Below are 16,341 nucleotides of genomic sequence, written 5' to 3' on the forward strand. Positions count from 1 at the left end.
GTGTGATGTTTGTTACATTAGGAATTTGTTCTTTTTTGAAGAGAATCTCACACTTTTAAGCTGCTCGCTTGTTAACTTTTTTCTTTTGTCATGAAATTACGTGAAAGTGTTAGTTTTATGTGATAGGTGTTTGAATGGATAACGAATCTAAGACGTCAACGTAATTTATACTATACACATTTAGTGATAGACGGAAAATAATATAACATTAAACTAGCTGTTGAAATAAACATTGGTTCAATGATTTATTTCCTTTAAATGAAACGTTTACTATTCTATAAACCTGGTTGTCAAGAAATCGATTGGCTTGTAAACAAAATATCTTGTCACTTTCAGGAAACTTCATACGTTTCAACGTTGGATGTAAATTGAATTGAATTTGGTCAAAGAAACAGAGTTCACACCTAATTAGCTTTGTTTAATGACTTTTCCAACCACCATAGCCTAGTTGATGAGGGGCAATTTAAATTGACGTAACAAAGGGACAACAAAAACTTAAATATGGATATGTTTATGGAAATCAATATTTTTAATTACTACTACAATTAAGCAATTTTAAAACAATGGATATATTCTATGTTGTCTGGACCTCCACAAAAATTGTTTTACCCATGTTGGATTCTCAGAAATTGCACAACTTTTGGAAGATCCAACACACTCGGTAATGTTTTTGAAGAGTCTGAGCAACATGGGATATATTTGTCTTAATCAGCTATTTGAGTCCTGATTATTCAGCTCAAGAATTGAACTTAAAGCCAGACAGTAAAAATGCAAATGAACTTTTCTCATCTCCAAGAGAACAACATTGAAACCATTTATAGTACAGGTAAAAATCCACAAAAAGGTTTTCCTTGCCAAAATCAACAGTTTGATGATGAACTTATTCATTCTCATACCAGTAAATCAAATACAAACAATGATACTGTCCACAGAGCTTCGAAATACAAGAGAATCCCCGACTACGCAATTTAATAAACAAGTATAATCTGGTAATTGCCTCAATAAGATCCCTCTTTCATGCAAGCATAAATTTGGTGCCTTGGAACAGCCCTAAATACAAACTTGTTATCATGTGAATGATTTGTATGATCAGGAAAAATTAAAAAAAATCACTGAGGCATGGCAGAATAAACCTTCGTTATTTCTTCTCCACACTAGAGGATGATTCCTGAGATGTGCAATCCGTGCATGCGTTACTAGCTGATGGAAGTAGGTCATCTGACACCTTGATCCGAAATGTTTGCTGCTTCTCTTCATTCCCGGGGACATGGACGAGAGCTTCCATAATGAGTATCTCCCAGTCGCTTGGCCGTAAAAATGATGACCATTTGTCCTCTGCTCCAAGTATTAAACAACAGCAGAGTACTAGTTAGACATGTAGAACAAGTATCTTGAGACAATTATGAACATGTAAAGTTGAGCTAATGAGTTAAGGTAATGGTTCGCTTTAAAGTTGAAAATGGATTCTATACAATTCTAAAGAATCTAAGAAATGATCAAAATAAGAATGATTTTCGAATTGGATGCTATAATAACTTCAAGTTTCATTTTTGAGTGAAGTTAGACAACAATTCATTCAAAAACAAACCCCACTTCTAGAAACATCCTCATTATTAAGGAATAACTAGTTATATTCCAGTTTCCACGTTTCTTAATGAAAGCTAAGCAAAGAATAACTGTTTTATCCATTAGATTTCCTCGTTTATAATGGCATAGATTTGGAATTTTGCAGGACATTTTGACCTTATCACCACCATGACTCAACAACTATGGCTTAAATATTCCGCAAAACATATCTGGGATTGATAAACTAGAATAGAGAATGTCCGTTTTTCAGAACACGTATCTGTGAATGAAAAACAAGATAGAGAATGTCTACTCCAAGCACCAACCTCCATTACGAACTGCCTTCAACTGAAAAATTCCAGTGCCTTGTGGTCCAGAGACAGGAAATGTGCATGATACAGATTGCCTTTGATGAGCTACTGCTAGTGATGCATTATACCAAGGGCCTCTAATAACGGGCTCCCCGATAGCATCTATAATCGTCTTATTTTTACTGGCTTTCTCCAAGGCCTTGCTGCAAGTGAACAATAAAGGATGAAATAAGAAAACTGGAATCTCTATAGCCACAATAAAACCCTACCCAAAACCCTCGCGACCCCTATCCTTATTGCCATGCCACCCAAGAAATACAGAATCAATGTATTTATGTATACTTTACATAACCAAGAAATATGTAAAATGTGAAAACAAAATCAGTGTTTTTTAAAGCATCGCCAGTTTCCTCAACTGAAATATTTCCATCTGCCTCAAGTAGGAAGGACATCAGTAAGATCGTGGTTACTGGCATCACATATAGGATTCCAGAAACCATTAAAAGGACAGCTATAATTAGCTCTAATATTTCAGAGACATGAGTGGGTCGAATACAACATGGACAGCAAAGTTCTCGTCTAATGGAGACAGAGTACAACTAATCAAGAGTGTTTTGTTCTTCTTTTTTCTCGATAACCTTGGTGTCCAGACCAGCTTGCACGCACCTCGACTAATCCCACAGGATGCCTGCTACCTCCTACCAGCAACAGGTACCAGATAACTCTAACCACCAAGGCTTAGACAAATGGGAAGAAATCACCTGGTGTTTTTGTCTCTGATCGAATTTAAACTTGCATGGTTCTCCCCCCACTTCAATGACCACTAGGCCAAACCCTTGGGTCTCAGATCTTTATTTCACCTAAGACTGTTCAACAAATTGAAGCAGTATCTAGGAGGTTCCCATGGACAGGACGTACTGCAGTATCACACAAGGCTTTGTTAGCTTGGGGCAAAATCTGTTGTCCGAAATCAGCTGGTGGCTTAAATATTCTTGACATCCTTACTTGGTACAGAGATGCAATATGCAAATTAGGTACACAGATGCAATATGCAAATTATTGTGCAACCTGTGTAAGAAGGACAACTTATGATTTCAGTGGGTTCACCTACAATATGGGAAGGGTAGGATCGCATGGGAAATTAATATTCCCTTCGTCCCAATTTATATGGCACACTTTCCTTTTTAGTCTATCCAAAAAGAATATAACTTCCTATAATTAGAAAAAAAAAAATTAACTTTTAAATTCCCTTTTTACCCTTAATGAAATTATTTATAACACACAAATGTCTAAGTAGGCGTTTGGACATGCGATTTGAAACCATGAGATGAAATCAACGTTCGGACATGCATTTCATCTCGTGGTTTCAAACCATGGTTTGAAATTCCAAATCATCCAAAAAGGCATGATTGGGGGTTTCAAACCATGGTTTCAAAATTTTTAAATATAAAACTTGACCCATAAGTTTATATTTTGTAAAAAAAAAGACCCATAAGTTGGTAGATATTTTTAACAATTACTCCCACCAGCCATTTACCAACCTTTATTTATGTCTACGATGGGGAAGGATTATATTAAAGAGTCGTTACATTGCTATTCATGTTAAACTTTCTTTTTTATTGAACTAAAGTTTGATCAATTGATGTTGTATTTTTTAGAAATGCCTTCTAGTAGCGTATTAATTTTGTTATGAACTATGACTTGCTCATTTGGTAAGATTGTATAAAAATTGAGAATATTTTGATAGTTTTCACAACTAGTGGGGTTTTTATGTCTATAAAAAAAAAAATACAACTTAGAAATTTCAAATTGCATGTCCAAACATGGTTTCATCCCATAGTTTCAAACCATGTCCAAACGGCTCGTTAAGGTATGTTTTAGACCACGAATTTCAAAAGTCTTTCTTTCTTAAACTTTATGGCTAGTCAAACGGTGCCACATAAATTGGGACGGAGGGAGTAGTGGAGTACTAAGTAGGCTTCCTGGATGGTGCAAAAACTCATAAAGACCAGTAAATACTTTGAAGATGTTGGTTACTTGGCATGTGATCTTATTGCAGAAGCAAGTTTTTTCTCCATAAAAAGATGTATCTAAAGCTGAGAGGAATTTCCTACAAGTGCCTTGGAGAAGATTAGTATATTAACAAACATGGCTCTCCAAGGTGGATATTCATCTTTAGGCTGGCAGCTATGGCAAGCTATATATTAGAGATAGACTAGCTCTTTGGGGTATGGTGGATAATTTATAATGTCTTTGGTGTAGTGCAGATAATGAAAGTATCTCTCACCTATTCTATAAGTGTGAGATATCTGCTTCCATAGGGAACAAAATCTTCCTCCAGTGGCAAGGAATACAAAGTCAAGCATTTGATTGGCAAGGGCACTTGCAGTGGGCAAGAACACGTTGCCAGGGTATAAGTGCAGGTGTAGAAGTTTATAGAATGGCATTAGCTGGTACCTTGTACTATGTTTGGCAAGAAAGGAACCTAAGAGTGTTCCTAGAACAAGCAAATAAAAATGGAAGCAATGGTCAGACAGATGCCCATTATAGATATCTACTATGTATATCTCCAGTCTGGGCATTGTTCATTAATTTGGCTAAGGTGAACTGGACTATGCCTGAACACACTGCAGACCTTCTAAGCTGTTGGATAAGAAGGGGAGGGAGCAAGAGTCAGAAGATTTGGTGGAAAACAGTTCCTGCCTGCATCTGGTGGAACATTTGGAAGGAAAGAAACGACAGAATTTTTAAAGGCAGAGAAAGTTCATTGCAGAAGATCCAATGGAAGGTCTTTACTTCATTAAGTTTTTGGTGTAAAGAACAATATGTAGAAGAGGAAGTTCAGTTAGTGGACTTTTTTAGGATTACTGTAAGTATTTCTCTTTCACTAAAATGTAAATTTTTGGAGGTGGCCAGCATACCCTTAATGCTGAGGAATACAAAATTACCAGTTTCAAAAAAAAAAAAAAAACTATGTATATACTGTAATTGGCCTAGAACAAGCAAAGGAACATGGAAGCAATAGTCAGACAGATGCCCATTATAGATATCTACAATGTATATACTGTAATTGGCAACTTTATCGAACTCACCGGCAAAATATGAACTCTACCGCCTTCTTGATGTCGATGATAAGGTAACTCTAGCATTTATCAAAACTCCAAATTTAGATTTTACGGAGAAAAAAAAAAGAAGAAAAAAAAAAACACTATGCCTGTTTGGTGCAAACTGGCTAAAAGGTAGCATCAAAGGTACGGATATATGCTACAAGGCTCGACCAATTTAAAATTTGTTAGTAGTAGATTGGTCCCAAATACCAATATTCCTAGAATCTTTACTAACAACATCTTCTTGGTTCATGTCATCTAATCAAACAAACTTCTTAATGTGGGTGTCAAGATAATGTGAATATCAGGGGTTTCCGTTTAAGCCAAAAAATAAAAAGATTATGTGGTTTCCTTTAACATAACAAGTTCGATTTTGAATGTTGGAAGTCTACCGGGGCCAATGATGCGCCGGCAATGTCAAAAAAATAAATAATAAACAGAACTCTTTTGAAGAAATTGGTGGAAACAGGTGCTCCAAGAAAGGAGATGGGAGAAGAAGATCCACTACTCAGGAACAGAGGACAAACATTTGTGCCTCTAGGAATAACGAAGTATACTACGGAACTTTTGAATACAAGAATTGAAATTTTAAAGCCGAAATGAATGAAAAAATTGAATAGAATTGCACACATTAAAATGCGGGAAGCAATCTACAATACTACCATGATTTGGGGACTTGCTAACTTTGTGAAAGGAATGAGTCCATACTGGGGATGCAAGGAACCATGTGAATTTTACCAGTTTCAATTGTAGATCCATAAATTTGTCCTATTCCCTGATTTGTTACTTAAGATGAATTTTTCAACATGGAACATCAGCATCCACAAACTGAAAACACAACACCACCACCGACTATGACAGTCCCTACTCCCTATTGTCTCTAAAACTAGTAGCAACATATTTTCAAGTCTCTCAGATTTGAATAACATCTTTGAGGGGTACACCCCTTTGCTTCATCCTAGAGCAAGAGGCACCAAGAGGTCAAGGGAGAAAACAGATTTTGGAGCTACAAAAAGTGCCCTGTGAGACGGATTGGATGGATGTGATTGTGACTTTTTTTGTTGTTTCGTTGGTGGGATCAAGAACTAACTTGATGTAAATTTGGCTAGAACTTGCTCTAAATGTTTTTTGAAGCGAAATAAAGGATGACACAGAATTTTGAAAAGGAAATTAGGCCTTCTTTGATCCACAATTCTAGCATCTTTATTTCTATCTAAATATACATATCTTACCTCTTAGAACCCTTCTTCTCTCTTTTTCCTAGCCTTAATCCCTTCTTTTTCCTAACACCATAATTTTCCCTTCTTTTTCCTAACACCATAATTTTCTATCAAAAAGAGAAATATATATAGGTATAAATATATACACCTCTATATACACATGCAAATAGAGTTATCATTCTTCCAGCTTTGAATGAGCAGAAAACTGGAATCAACAAAAAGAAATGGTCTAGCTTTGATACCATGTTAAGCAATGGACCTTGAGTCTAATTCAACAGCAAAAGCTAACTCATAAGGTGAGAATTGGCTAGGACCATAAAAAGAAGACGACAACCCATCTCCTCCACCAACGTGGGACCCTAACACGAACAAAAGTCTTTTATGTCCATCCGTCCAAGGCACCCTTTGTTCGGTTATCCATTTTGTCAGATCCCTCCCCAAACTTAAAAATCTCATATAGGGAAGGAATGCAATATCAATGGAGAACCCAAGTAGCCCTTTTAAAAGAGAGATCCATTATGGTCATAATTCAATTCTCTCAAATAACAAAGTAAGGTATTGTTACTTATTAAGCTCTCAATTAACTACCAACGGTTCACCATTGATATCACTTTAGTAACTGAGACCAAGGTGAAATCTTATCCTAAAGTATTTGTTCTAGCCTTACGAACACCACATATAACACCACAAGTTGTCAAGATTTACATTTCTCGAATGTTAAGATCACGAAATTTGTTGTATTATTTTCTTTTGTAATGCGTCAAACAACAAACATAAAATGGTAAGTCTGGATATGGACTTGCTTCGTTATTGAGTTGGAAATTTGGAATCGCATGTCTCTGAAATACTGAACAAGAGCTTAAGATGATTTGGGCAGAGGGTCGAGAGCATCTCAAAAGTACTTGGATTTTTACCATCACACTAGCTAGCAGTTAGACTACTAGCTAGCAGTTAGACTATGTCATAAAAGAGCTCAACTCACCGGAGTCAAGGTTCTCTGCACGATCTAAATGTGAGATATAAGATTTCCATGGAATATAATTTTTAACCAGATCAAGTCTGGTATATAATTGGAGATGGGTAGACGGGCGACCCATTATCCACCGAGTTTCAAAGCTGAAACAAGCAAAATTAAAGGGTTTTTTTTTTTAAAAAAAAATGTAATTTCGTTCTTTTTATCTTTGACTCTCGGTGGATAATGGGTCGTTCCTCTACCCTTCTCCAGTTAAATACCTAACTTGGTTCACAGGGTGGGATTTGAAGTGCCAAAGTGCGCTACCACACATCTTGCTATGTACTGCCTTTGCTATTTAAACTAAATCCTTGGGGCAAGATCTATTCTGAATATAAGCACAGGGTCAAAGTAATCCTTAACTTCAGAACTCTTCCTTTGTTAACACTTCTAGGGAATTCCCAAGTTCTAGTAAAAATAATAATTTTACGACTATCTTGTCGATAAGAGCAGATAAAACATAACTGAGAAAATAAAATCCAACCTGACAAGCCTCGAAGCACATAATCATACTACAAAAGTTTCATAAACCACAAAGAGAAAAAAGAACCCCAACATCTAAAACAAGGTCAAATATTCATCAGACATTCTCCAGATTAGTGGTGAAAATGGGCAGGTTGGGTCGGATTTGAGTGAGTTGAACTCGGTGGATAATGGGTCGTCCCTCTACCCTTCTCCAATTAAAGTAAATATTCAAAAAGTTTTCGGCTTTAGGAGATAAAAATGGGTCAGGACCTATTTTTACCCGACCCATGATTTGTCCAGCCCGTTTTTTACCGATATTATTATGGGCGGGTTACAAACCAACCCGTTTTTGTTTAACCCGTCCTTCAACCCGCACAAATTCAACCAAACCGGCCCATTTAAAATTGACACCACTAATCTGAAGGAAAAAATCAGGAGCTTTCCTATAACAGACACAGAGAAAGGTATTCCTCCCATATTATCAAAATCAAACGAATAAGAAGAAGCAAAAAAGCAAACCTGCTACAGCTATGATATATCGAGAGATCATCAAGAGCACTTAGAGCAACGCCTCCCGTTAAGCAAATCAAGGCCCCTGACACTATCCTTCGTCCCCATGTCTTTGCCTTCCCTTCCTCCGCTACCACTTTTTCAGAACTACATAATATCAATCAATCAATCAGGATCATATGCACAATATAAGCTATGGGTTCAACCGAACACAGTAGCTTTGGTTTAGACTCTGTATATATTGTTAAGAAATCTATTAACTATGTACAAATATTAAATTTCAAACACAACCCCGAACTCATAAAGTTCAAATCTTGGATCCGCTTCTACAATCAAGTATCAACTAGCACCTCAACTCCAAATTACCTGGGATAGATATATAAATCCTCTATTCCTCTATAACAGTTTCTCTCTATTAAACCCAATTTGATCCCAACACTACTTAATTCATCAAACTACAATATTCCCACAAAATTTTAACATATTTGTCATATTAATCGACTCTAATCATTCCCCCATAATCCTAATTCCCTGTTATATTCATTCACCATAATAAATCCTCTATTACCCACTTTACTCTATTAAACCCCCATTTGCTCCCAACACTATATAATTCATCAAACTACAATTTTCCCACAAAATTTTAACAAATTTTTCATATTAACCAACTATAATTTTTTCCCCATATTCCTAGTTCACCATAAATAAAAAAATCCTGTATACCCATTTCACTCTATGAAAACCTATTTGAGCCCAACACTAAACAATTCATCAAACTACAATTTTCCCAAAAAAATTAACAAATTTGACATATTAACCGACTCTAATCATTCCCTCATATTCCTAATTCCCTGTTATATTCATCAAAGTTACTCGGACTCTTCAAAAATGTTGACGGGTGCATGTCGGATCCTCCAAAAGTAGTGCATTTTTTAAGGATCCAACACGGGTACGGCAACGTTTTTGGAGAGTCCGAGTAACGTAGATATTCATTCACCATAAAACTTCTTTCTCTTCTTGATAAAAAAGAATCATTTGATACAATATTCCCACAAAAATTTAAAAACTTCATGTTATATTCATTCACCATAATAAATCCTCTATACCCCTTTCACTCTATTAAAACCCCATTTGATTCCAACACTAAATACTTCATCAAACTAGAAAATTTTACTCCCTTTGTCTCAATTTATGTGGCACACTTCGGATTTCGAGAGTCAAACAGTTTAATTTTGATCGTGTATTCAGGCATGGAATCTTTACGTATTTTGAAATAAAATTTACATATTCCGAAAACTACATAAAAAAGCACAAGTCACAGTAATTGACAATTCAAAATATTCCAAATATATATGAAAAGATTACGACTTGTTTGGATCTCGAAATCCGAAAGGTAGACACATAAATTCGGACGGAGAGAGTAATAAATTTGTCATATTAAACTACTCTAATTTTTTTCCTTGTTATATTCATTTACAATAATAAGCATATACAATAGAATTTTAACTATGATTGCGAAAATGGTATTAAAAAAAGAAAATAATCTTACGTTGATGGATTACGACGCAAGAAAGAGATAAATCTTCGACCCAACATTTTGTTTATGTGAGTTTCTTAGGCTTCAAAAAACCTCTCTTAAACCCCAAAGTTAAATGATATGAAAATTAATTGCTATTCTGTAACATGCTAACGAGGTCGTATGCTTGTGATTTTACACTTATATCCCTAATCACCTATTTGACCAAGCTTTTCTTTTTTTTTTTTTTCTTTTTTTTTTTCCAAAAGTGCTTTTTTTTTTTTTCAATAAATGATTATTTTAAAAAAGTGAGGTGTTTGATCAAGTTTTTGGGAGAAAATAAATATTTTGGGGGAGTAGTAGAAACAGTTTTTAAAAGCTAAAAAAAAAATAGTTTTTATCTAAAAGCACTTTTGAGAAAAATACACTTAAAACACTTTTTTGAAGCTTGATCAAACACTAACTGCTGCTTAAAAGTGTTTTTTTTTTAAAATAATTGGCCAAACACAAACTATGTTTCGCTAAAAATACTTTTTAAAAAGCACTTTTGTTCAAAATAACCTAATTTTAGAAGCTTAGCCGAACATGCGACTTCCTCTGTCCCAATTTGCTTGAAGACTGACAAGTTTGGGAGTCAAAAAGCTTTTTCTTTGACTTAATTTTAAACATAGCTTCTAGTATTTTCTAATAAAATGACTTAATTTTAAACATAGCTTCTAGTATTTTCTAATCAAATTTACATATTTGAAAATTACATAGAAAGTACTATAATAAGTCTTCATAATTAGTAATTCACAATATATGAAAAGAGTAGGAAAAAAATGTACTTAAAGAAAGAACCGTTTGACTTCCCAAACTGGTCAACCTTCAAAGAAATTGAGGCGGTGGAGTATTACTTATAAACAATGAACAGAACCTTAATCAATTCTATAAGAATTATGTCAAAGTACTCCCTTAAAAATATATGTTGACTTTTACTTGTCCAGTTTGAAAAATCAAACAGAATGTATCACTTAGGACTCATTGGGTATGAGTGATAAGGATAAATAATCCGGGGATTATATTTGAGATCAGTTTATCTCACGTTTGGTTGGGATAAAATCGCGATATAAATCTCGGATTAGTTATCCCGGGATTATAGTGTTATTTTATCCCTGTAGGAGGATGGAATAACTAATCACGGGATAAGTTATCCTGGGATAACTTGTTTCCAACCAAACGACCCCTTAGTTCCTAATTTACTCTTATTATTAACTATAATCATTTTCGAATGCATTTCCCAAAATATTAAATTTATTATTCAAAGAATGACATAGTAAAATTATTAATTTATTAATTATTATTTAAGGGTCTGCCAAGTCAAACAGAGAAGTAATATTTAGTTTCCACTACTATTTTCTTAACCAAAAAAAAAAAAGCAAAATATAAATGATTTTGTATAATATAAACCAGTATTAAAGTTTGTTACCACCTATAAGGACGGAAAATAACTGTTACTATTGACAATTTAGTTTTTATTAAGTTTGGTGAAAAAATTTGAAAGTACATACAAAGAAACAACTACTATATTACTTTACTACTATATAGAAGCATGGGTTTCGTCGTCAGTCCCTCCAAAAAAAAAAAAAGGTGGGCCCCACACTAAAAACATCAAACAATATAAAAAAATAAGGTGGGCCCCATACTAAAAAACCAAACTATATAAAAAAAAAATAAGGTGAGCCCCATACTAAAAACACCAAGCAATATTTTTTTTTTAAAAAAGTGGACCCCACCATTAAACCCACGCTTCTATATAGTAGTAAACTAAAATAGAATTTAATTACTTTTTCATTTTTTCCCTTACTCTAATAAATGTGAAAAGAGATTAATGTCGTAAAAGAAAAAATAATATTAAATGAGATCAAATAATTAATAAGGTAACTTAGTCAAATTATAATTCTAATTGACGTTTCCTTAAAATGCCGTGCAAAAGACAACATGACAAGTAAAATGAGCTAAACCAAGAATATTTACCAAAACTTAAAAATAGTAGTTCTTCATTTAAATAGAAAATCAAATTCTGTTTTGTTTCGTTTTAAACATGTAAAATTAATTTAATAATTCGAATTAGAATTATCCAAATCAAAATTTGATAAAAAATAATAAGTATTGTTTAGGTCCAATCTACACACATTAACAATAGAATATTTTACACTTTTAAATTAATCGAATTAAAATTCAAAGTATCAACTGATGCTTAAATATTGCGCAAACGCTAATATAATAAAGTTTTGGATATGGAAAGACAAACTACAATGTTATATTAATCGTGTTTTGAACATAGTGTGTGCGTGTATATATATATATATATATATATATAAACAGTTCAAACTTATGTATGTTTATTAGCAATATAAAATGTATATATTTTTTTTTGGCAAATAACTTCATTTCATTTATCTACCAAAGTAATCTTTACAATGCTAAGGAAAACAAGTCTGAGCTTAAACAACCTCAAACTTCGACACTATGAACATCGTCACCTTCATCCTACTTCATCAGCTTAAGTATAGAAATTTAGTCTTGCTAAGTATCTGCTAAGCCCACAATGCATACTGCCTCTTAGATGAACTTCCTGTATAATCAATTTCACTATTGCATCCTCAGTTCTTTGTTGTTGCTGGAACACCTTTGCATTCCTTTCATGCCACACGTGGTACACTGTCCCAGCCAACGTCATCCTATAAATCTCTGCAGCATTATTCTTTCCTTTGTAATTTGTTATTGCCCAGGCCACTTCTTGTTGCCACCCCATGGATTGTCTAGTTATCCCTTGCCAATTCAGTAAACGTTGCCATATTCTTGTTGTCTGTGCACACTCAAAGAATAAGTGAGACACCGTCTCAGCAGTTCCACCACATAGAGGGCACTCTACTCATCAGTCATTCCCCACTTTGCCAGCCTAGTTCTTGTGAGCAGTCTTTCGCACAGAGCCAGCCGCAATATGAATATCCATCTCGGTGATCCTATATTATTACATACTAATCTTCTCCAAGGTACCTTAGGGAAGGAGCCTCTGATCTGCTTGTACAACTTCTGGATAGAGAATGAGTTCATATGGCTGATGTCATCCTCTTCATATCCAGCCTCCAAGAGGCACTCCTTTGCTTGCAGAATCATTCTTATCACCTATGAGGCAGTTTTTGCCTCTATCTCCCACACTGGCCTTCCTTTAACATAGTAGATGTGAACCCACTTGACCCAAAGCTTATCTTTCGTAGTGCATAAGTTCCATAGAAGTTTGCATATAGCAGCCTGATTCCAAGTGAAAATGTCTAGTAAGTTTAATCCTCCTGCAGTTTTGGGGCAGCAAAGTTTGCTCCAAGCAATCAAAGCTTTTTTTGATACTTCAGTTCCCCCAGTCCATAAGAATCTTCTGTATATAGTCTCTATCATTTGTGTAATATTCTTAGGAAGTAGGAATATTTGTGCCCAAAATGTTTGTATAGAAAAGAGCACACTCTTAATAAGTTGCACTCGACCTGCATAAGATAGAAACTTGTTAGTCCATATTGTAATTCTCCCTAACATCTTGTCCAGCAGAGGCTTACATTGAGTCACTGATATTCTTTTTGAACTTAAGGGTACAGCTAAATATCTTATTGGGAGTTCTCCCTTTGTAAACCCCAAGACATTAAGAATCTCTGCTTGATCACACTGATCCACACCCCCAAAAAAGACTGAACTTTTGTCCAGATTGGCCTTGAGCTCAGAAGAGGTAGAGAACTCTGTGAAATATTTGTTGACACCCAATTTTGTCCCGCCTTCCCTAAATATTTATTTACATTTCTAGTATTTTTGACATTTTAAAAATTAATTATATTTTACTATAATTATTAGCCTTATTAATATTGGCGTTTCACTACTCCATTTTTTTTTATTATTATTATATTATTATTATTATTATTATTATTATTATTATTATTATTATTATTATTATTATTATTATTATTATTATCATCATTACTATTATTATTATTCTGTCATTATTATTATTACCAGTATTACTGTAACCCGCATTATAATCATTTCGGTATTTACTCGCTAACTTATGCACACGCATCGCATTTATTTTCGCATAATAAAATGATAGCGTTTATTTACTGTTGACTTTTAAAATGTTACCGCACGGCTATTGCGATTTTTCATCTGAGCACTAATAAATATGTACTTTTATATTAGATAATATTTTGGCACATGGTAGCATAGGTCTTTTATTTAAAATTAAAAGCCTAAATTTGTTTCTTTCAATCAGCCCATTATTTTTAATTCATCAACCCAATTAACCACCATATTTTCGGATTAGCCCATAAAAACCTTTAATACTCAGCCCATTTATTTCCTGTCCAACCCGACCCGATCGTCTCAAAAGGAGAGGGAACCACTAGGGTTCCCATTTTCTCCTTCGTCCGCCGCCCCCCCCCCCCCCCCCCCCCCCCCCCCCTTGTTCTCTCTCTCTTCTCTTCTCTCTCCTCTCTTCTCCTCCTCCCTCTCTCTCTTCCCATTTTAGCAAAACCATAGCTCTCTTTAGCCGTGCACAGTTGTGTCACTCTATTTCCACGCAAAACTTGGCACAACGTCTGCTTCTCCCACGTTTTTCGTTGAAAAGGAGAGGTTTTCCCATTTTTGCTTCAAAACACCCGACGATCCTCAAAGATCAGGGTGGTCGAACCATTTCGGGTAACACTCAAGTCAAATCACGTGAGGATCTGCTCGAAAACCCTTCAATGGTCAGATTAGCACGGGTCTTTGACTCGATTTTGAATCTATGTTTCAAATCCCCGCCCAATTTTCAGTGGTAAAACCCTAGTTTAAACCCTATAAATGATGGTTTTCGGGAGGAGTGAAGGGCAGCTTTTCAGATCGAAAATCCCCTTGAAAAATGAAGAAGTCTTTTTAGCCAAGAAATTCCCCTCAAAATTGAAACTAGTTTTTTTTTATTTTCAGCCGCAAGAATCCCCTCTAAAGAAAGCACAAGCTTAAGTCACCTGAAAATTCCCTAGAAGAATTGGTTTATTTTAGCAAGGGTGGCATTGTTCGACGTCGAAAATCTAAATCATTTTCTTTGTTTCCGCACTTGGTTCTGCCTGGGTCGAGGAAATACTAACTCGGCGGATTCGAAGTGTTTCGAGGTAGATCGAAGATTCGAGGCCCCACTTCGCTGCACCCAAAGAAGGTAATCCTATTCCTTTTCGATTATTTTCGCATTTCTTGCTTATTTTCCGCCTATATGTTAAACTGTTAGTATAGTCATGTTAATCACTAACTTAAGATTATTGGTTAAGCACGTTTACATGAGTTCAATTCCTATCTAAACATGTTCATATGAATTAGTTGTTAATCTGGTCTCGATTAGTTAGGTTCGATGAATCGGTATGCGGGAGTTAGATAAGTATATGCCTGTGTTAAATCATGTTTAGTTTGTATGGGTTAACTATTGATCTCAAAATCTCGCTTAGTTACTTTTCTTGGTAACCTAGTCTCTGTTGTGTTTTTGTGATTAGCTGAAGATATTCTTGGTATTCGAAAATGTTGAATGAGGTTCAAAAATGCAATCTATACTTTCAATATTGCTTAATGCTGCTTGATAAAGTTGAACAAATATATGTCTATGTTTCAGTTAGCCTTAATCTTGATGCTTGTTTATGTTCGCATTATCTGAAGATCACCTTAGTATAAATCGGCATACGTTTATTGGCTCGTTTAATCAAATGGTATGATTAATAATCCTTAACTAACATATAGTATTTCCTAGCCTAAAACAAGAACAAATATGTCCCCATGCCGATTCATAAGTTAGAGATAACAAGTTTGGTGTTAACATAAGGTGTTTGGTTCACTTAGTCCTCAACATAATAAAAACAATGGTTTATGCGATTCTTGATTTAACCAGAATATGTATCTAAAGTTGGTTTTTTAGCAGCTTTGAATAGTTGGGATCTTGGCGGTTTGCTTCATAAATAGGTCACATGAAGGCCACATCTTAGTCCCTATTTGATTGTCTTGAAATGAATTGTTGCTTGAGTGTCTTGCATCCTGTACAGTGCCTTCATTTTGAATTGAGTCCTTAACTTCTAAAATATGCAATAAAAATTCTTTACACGTTAACTAGCACATCCAATCCATGTTTCCATGTTAGTTAAATATAAAAGGATATGCTATACATAGTAGTTCAGGAGTGACATGCCAAGCCCTATAAGTGAACTTTTAAAACTCTGTGGTGATTACCTAAGGCTGAACGTGTATTGGTGTAGTATTCTTCATCCCCTTCATGTTTGAGACGAGCAAATTCAATAGGTTAAGTGTGCATTGGTTTAGGTTCAGTAATCTGTTCTTTCAAATTTAAAATAGAAGTTCATCTTAGCTTTTAATTGAAGAGGCATATTTCGAGGTTCCTTTCCTCTTTTATTCTAGCGTGGGATGGTTATAGTTGTGAATTCTGTGTGTGTTCCTTCTCTAGCCCGTTACTGGCAGGGGTGATGTTTTGCTCTAGTCATTAATATTTTGCCTTGTTAACATAAAGAATATGAACTAAAATGTGAATTGAAGCACGATGATATTTTGCTATAGCTTTTAGTATTATAAGCTGCTG

General features: G+C 34.8%; 1 protein-coding gene across 1 annotated transcript; it reads right to left on the reverse strand.

The window, feature by feature from the left end:
- Positions 1 to 790: 790 nt before the first annotated feature.
- LOC132060155 (uncharacterized) lies at positions 791 to 9,850 on the reverse strand. The gene is made up of 4 exons (XM_059453056.1): positions 9,741 to 9,850; positions 8,201 to 8,338; positions 1,893 to 2,080; positions 791 to 1,335 (listed from the first exon to the last, which is right to left on the reverse strand). Exons 1-4 carry the CDS (start codon positions 9,785 to 9,787, stop codon positions 1,139 to 1,141), a joined length of 570 nt encoding a protein of 189 aa, XP_059309039.1. The 5' UTR covers positions 9,788 to 9,850; the 3' UTR covers positions 791 to 1,138.
- Between the last annotated feature and the right edge of the window lie 6,491 nt (positions 9,851 to 16,341).

The sequence above is a fragment of the Lycium ferocissimum genome, chromosome 6 (genome assembly GCF_029784015.1).
Source record: "Lycium ferocissimum isolate CSIRO_LF1 chromosome 6, AGI_CSIRO_Lferr_CH_V1, whole genome shotgun sequence".
In the NCBI taxonomy this organism is placed as follows: Eukaryota; Viridiplantae; Streptophyta; class Magnoliopsida; order Solanales; family Solanaceae; genus Lycium; species Lycium ferocissimum.

What these genes read in the sequence shown, in the direction of transcription:
- LOC132060155 (XM_059453056.1), bottom strand. Translation starts at nt 9,787, where the DNA reads ATGTTGGGTCGAAGATTTATCTCTTTCTTGCGTCGTAATCCATCAAC. An exon ending in TTGCGTCGTAATCCATCAAC is followed by an intron (nt 8,339 to 9,740) that starts GTAAGATTATTT and finishes GATATTATGTAG; the next exon opens with TTCTGAAAAAGTGGTAGCGG. An exon ending in GAAGGCAGTTCGTAATGGAG is followed by an intron (nt 1,336 to 1,892) that starts GTTGGTGCTTGG and finishes TACTTGGAGCAG; the next exon opens with AGGACAAATGGTCATCATTT.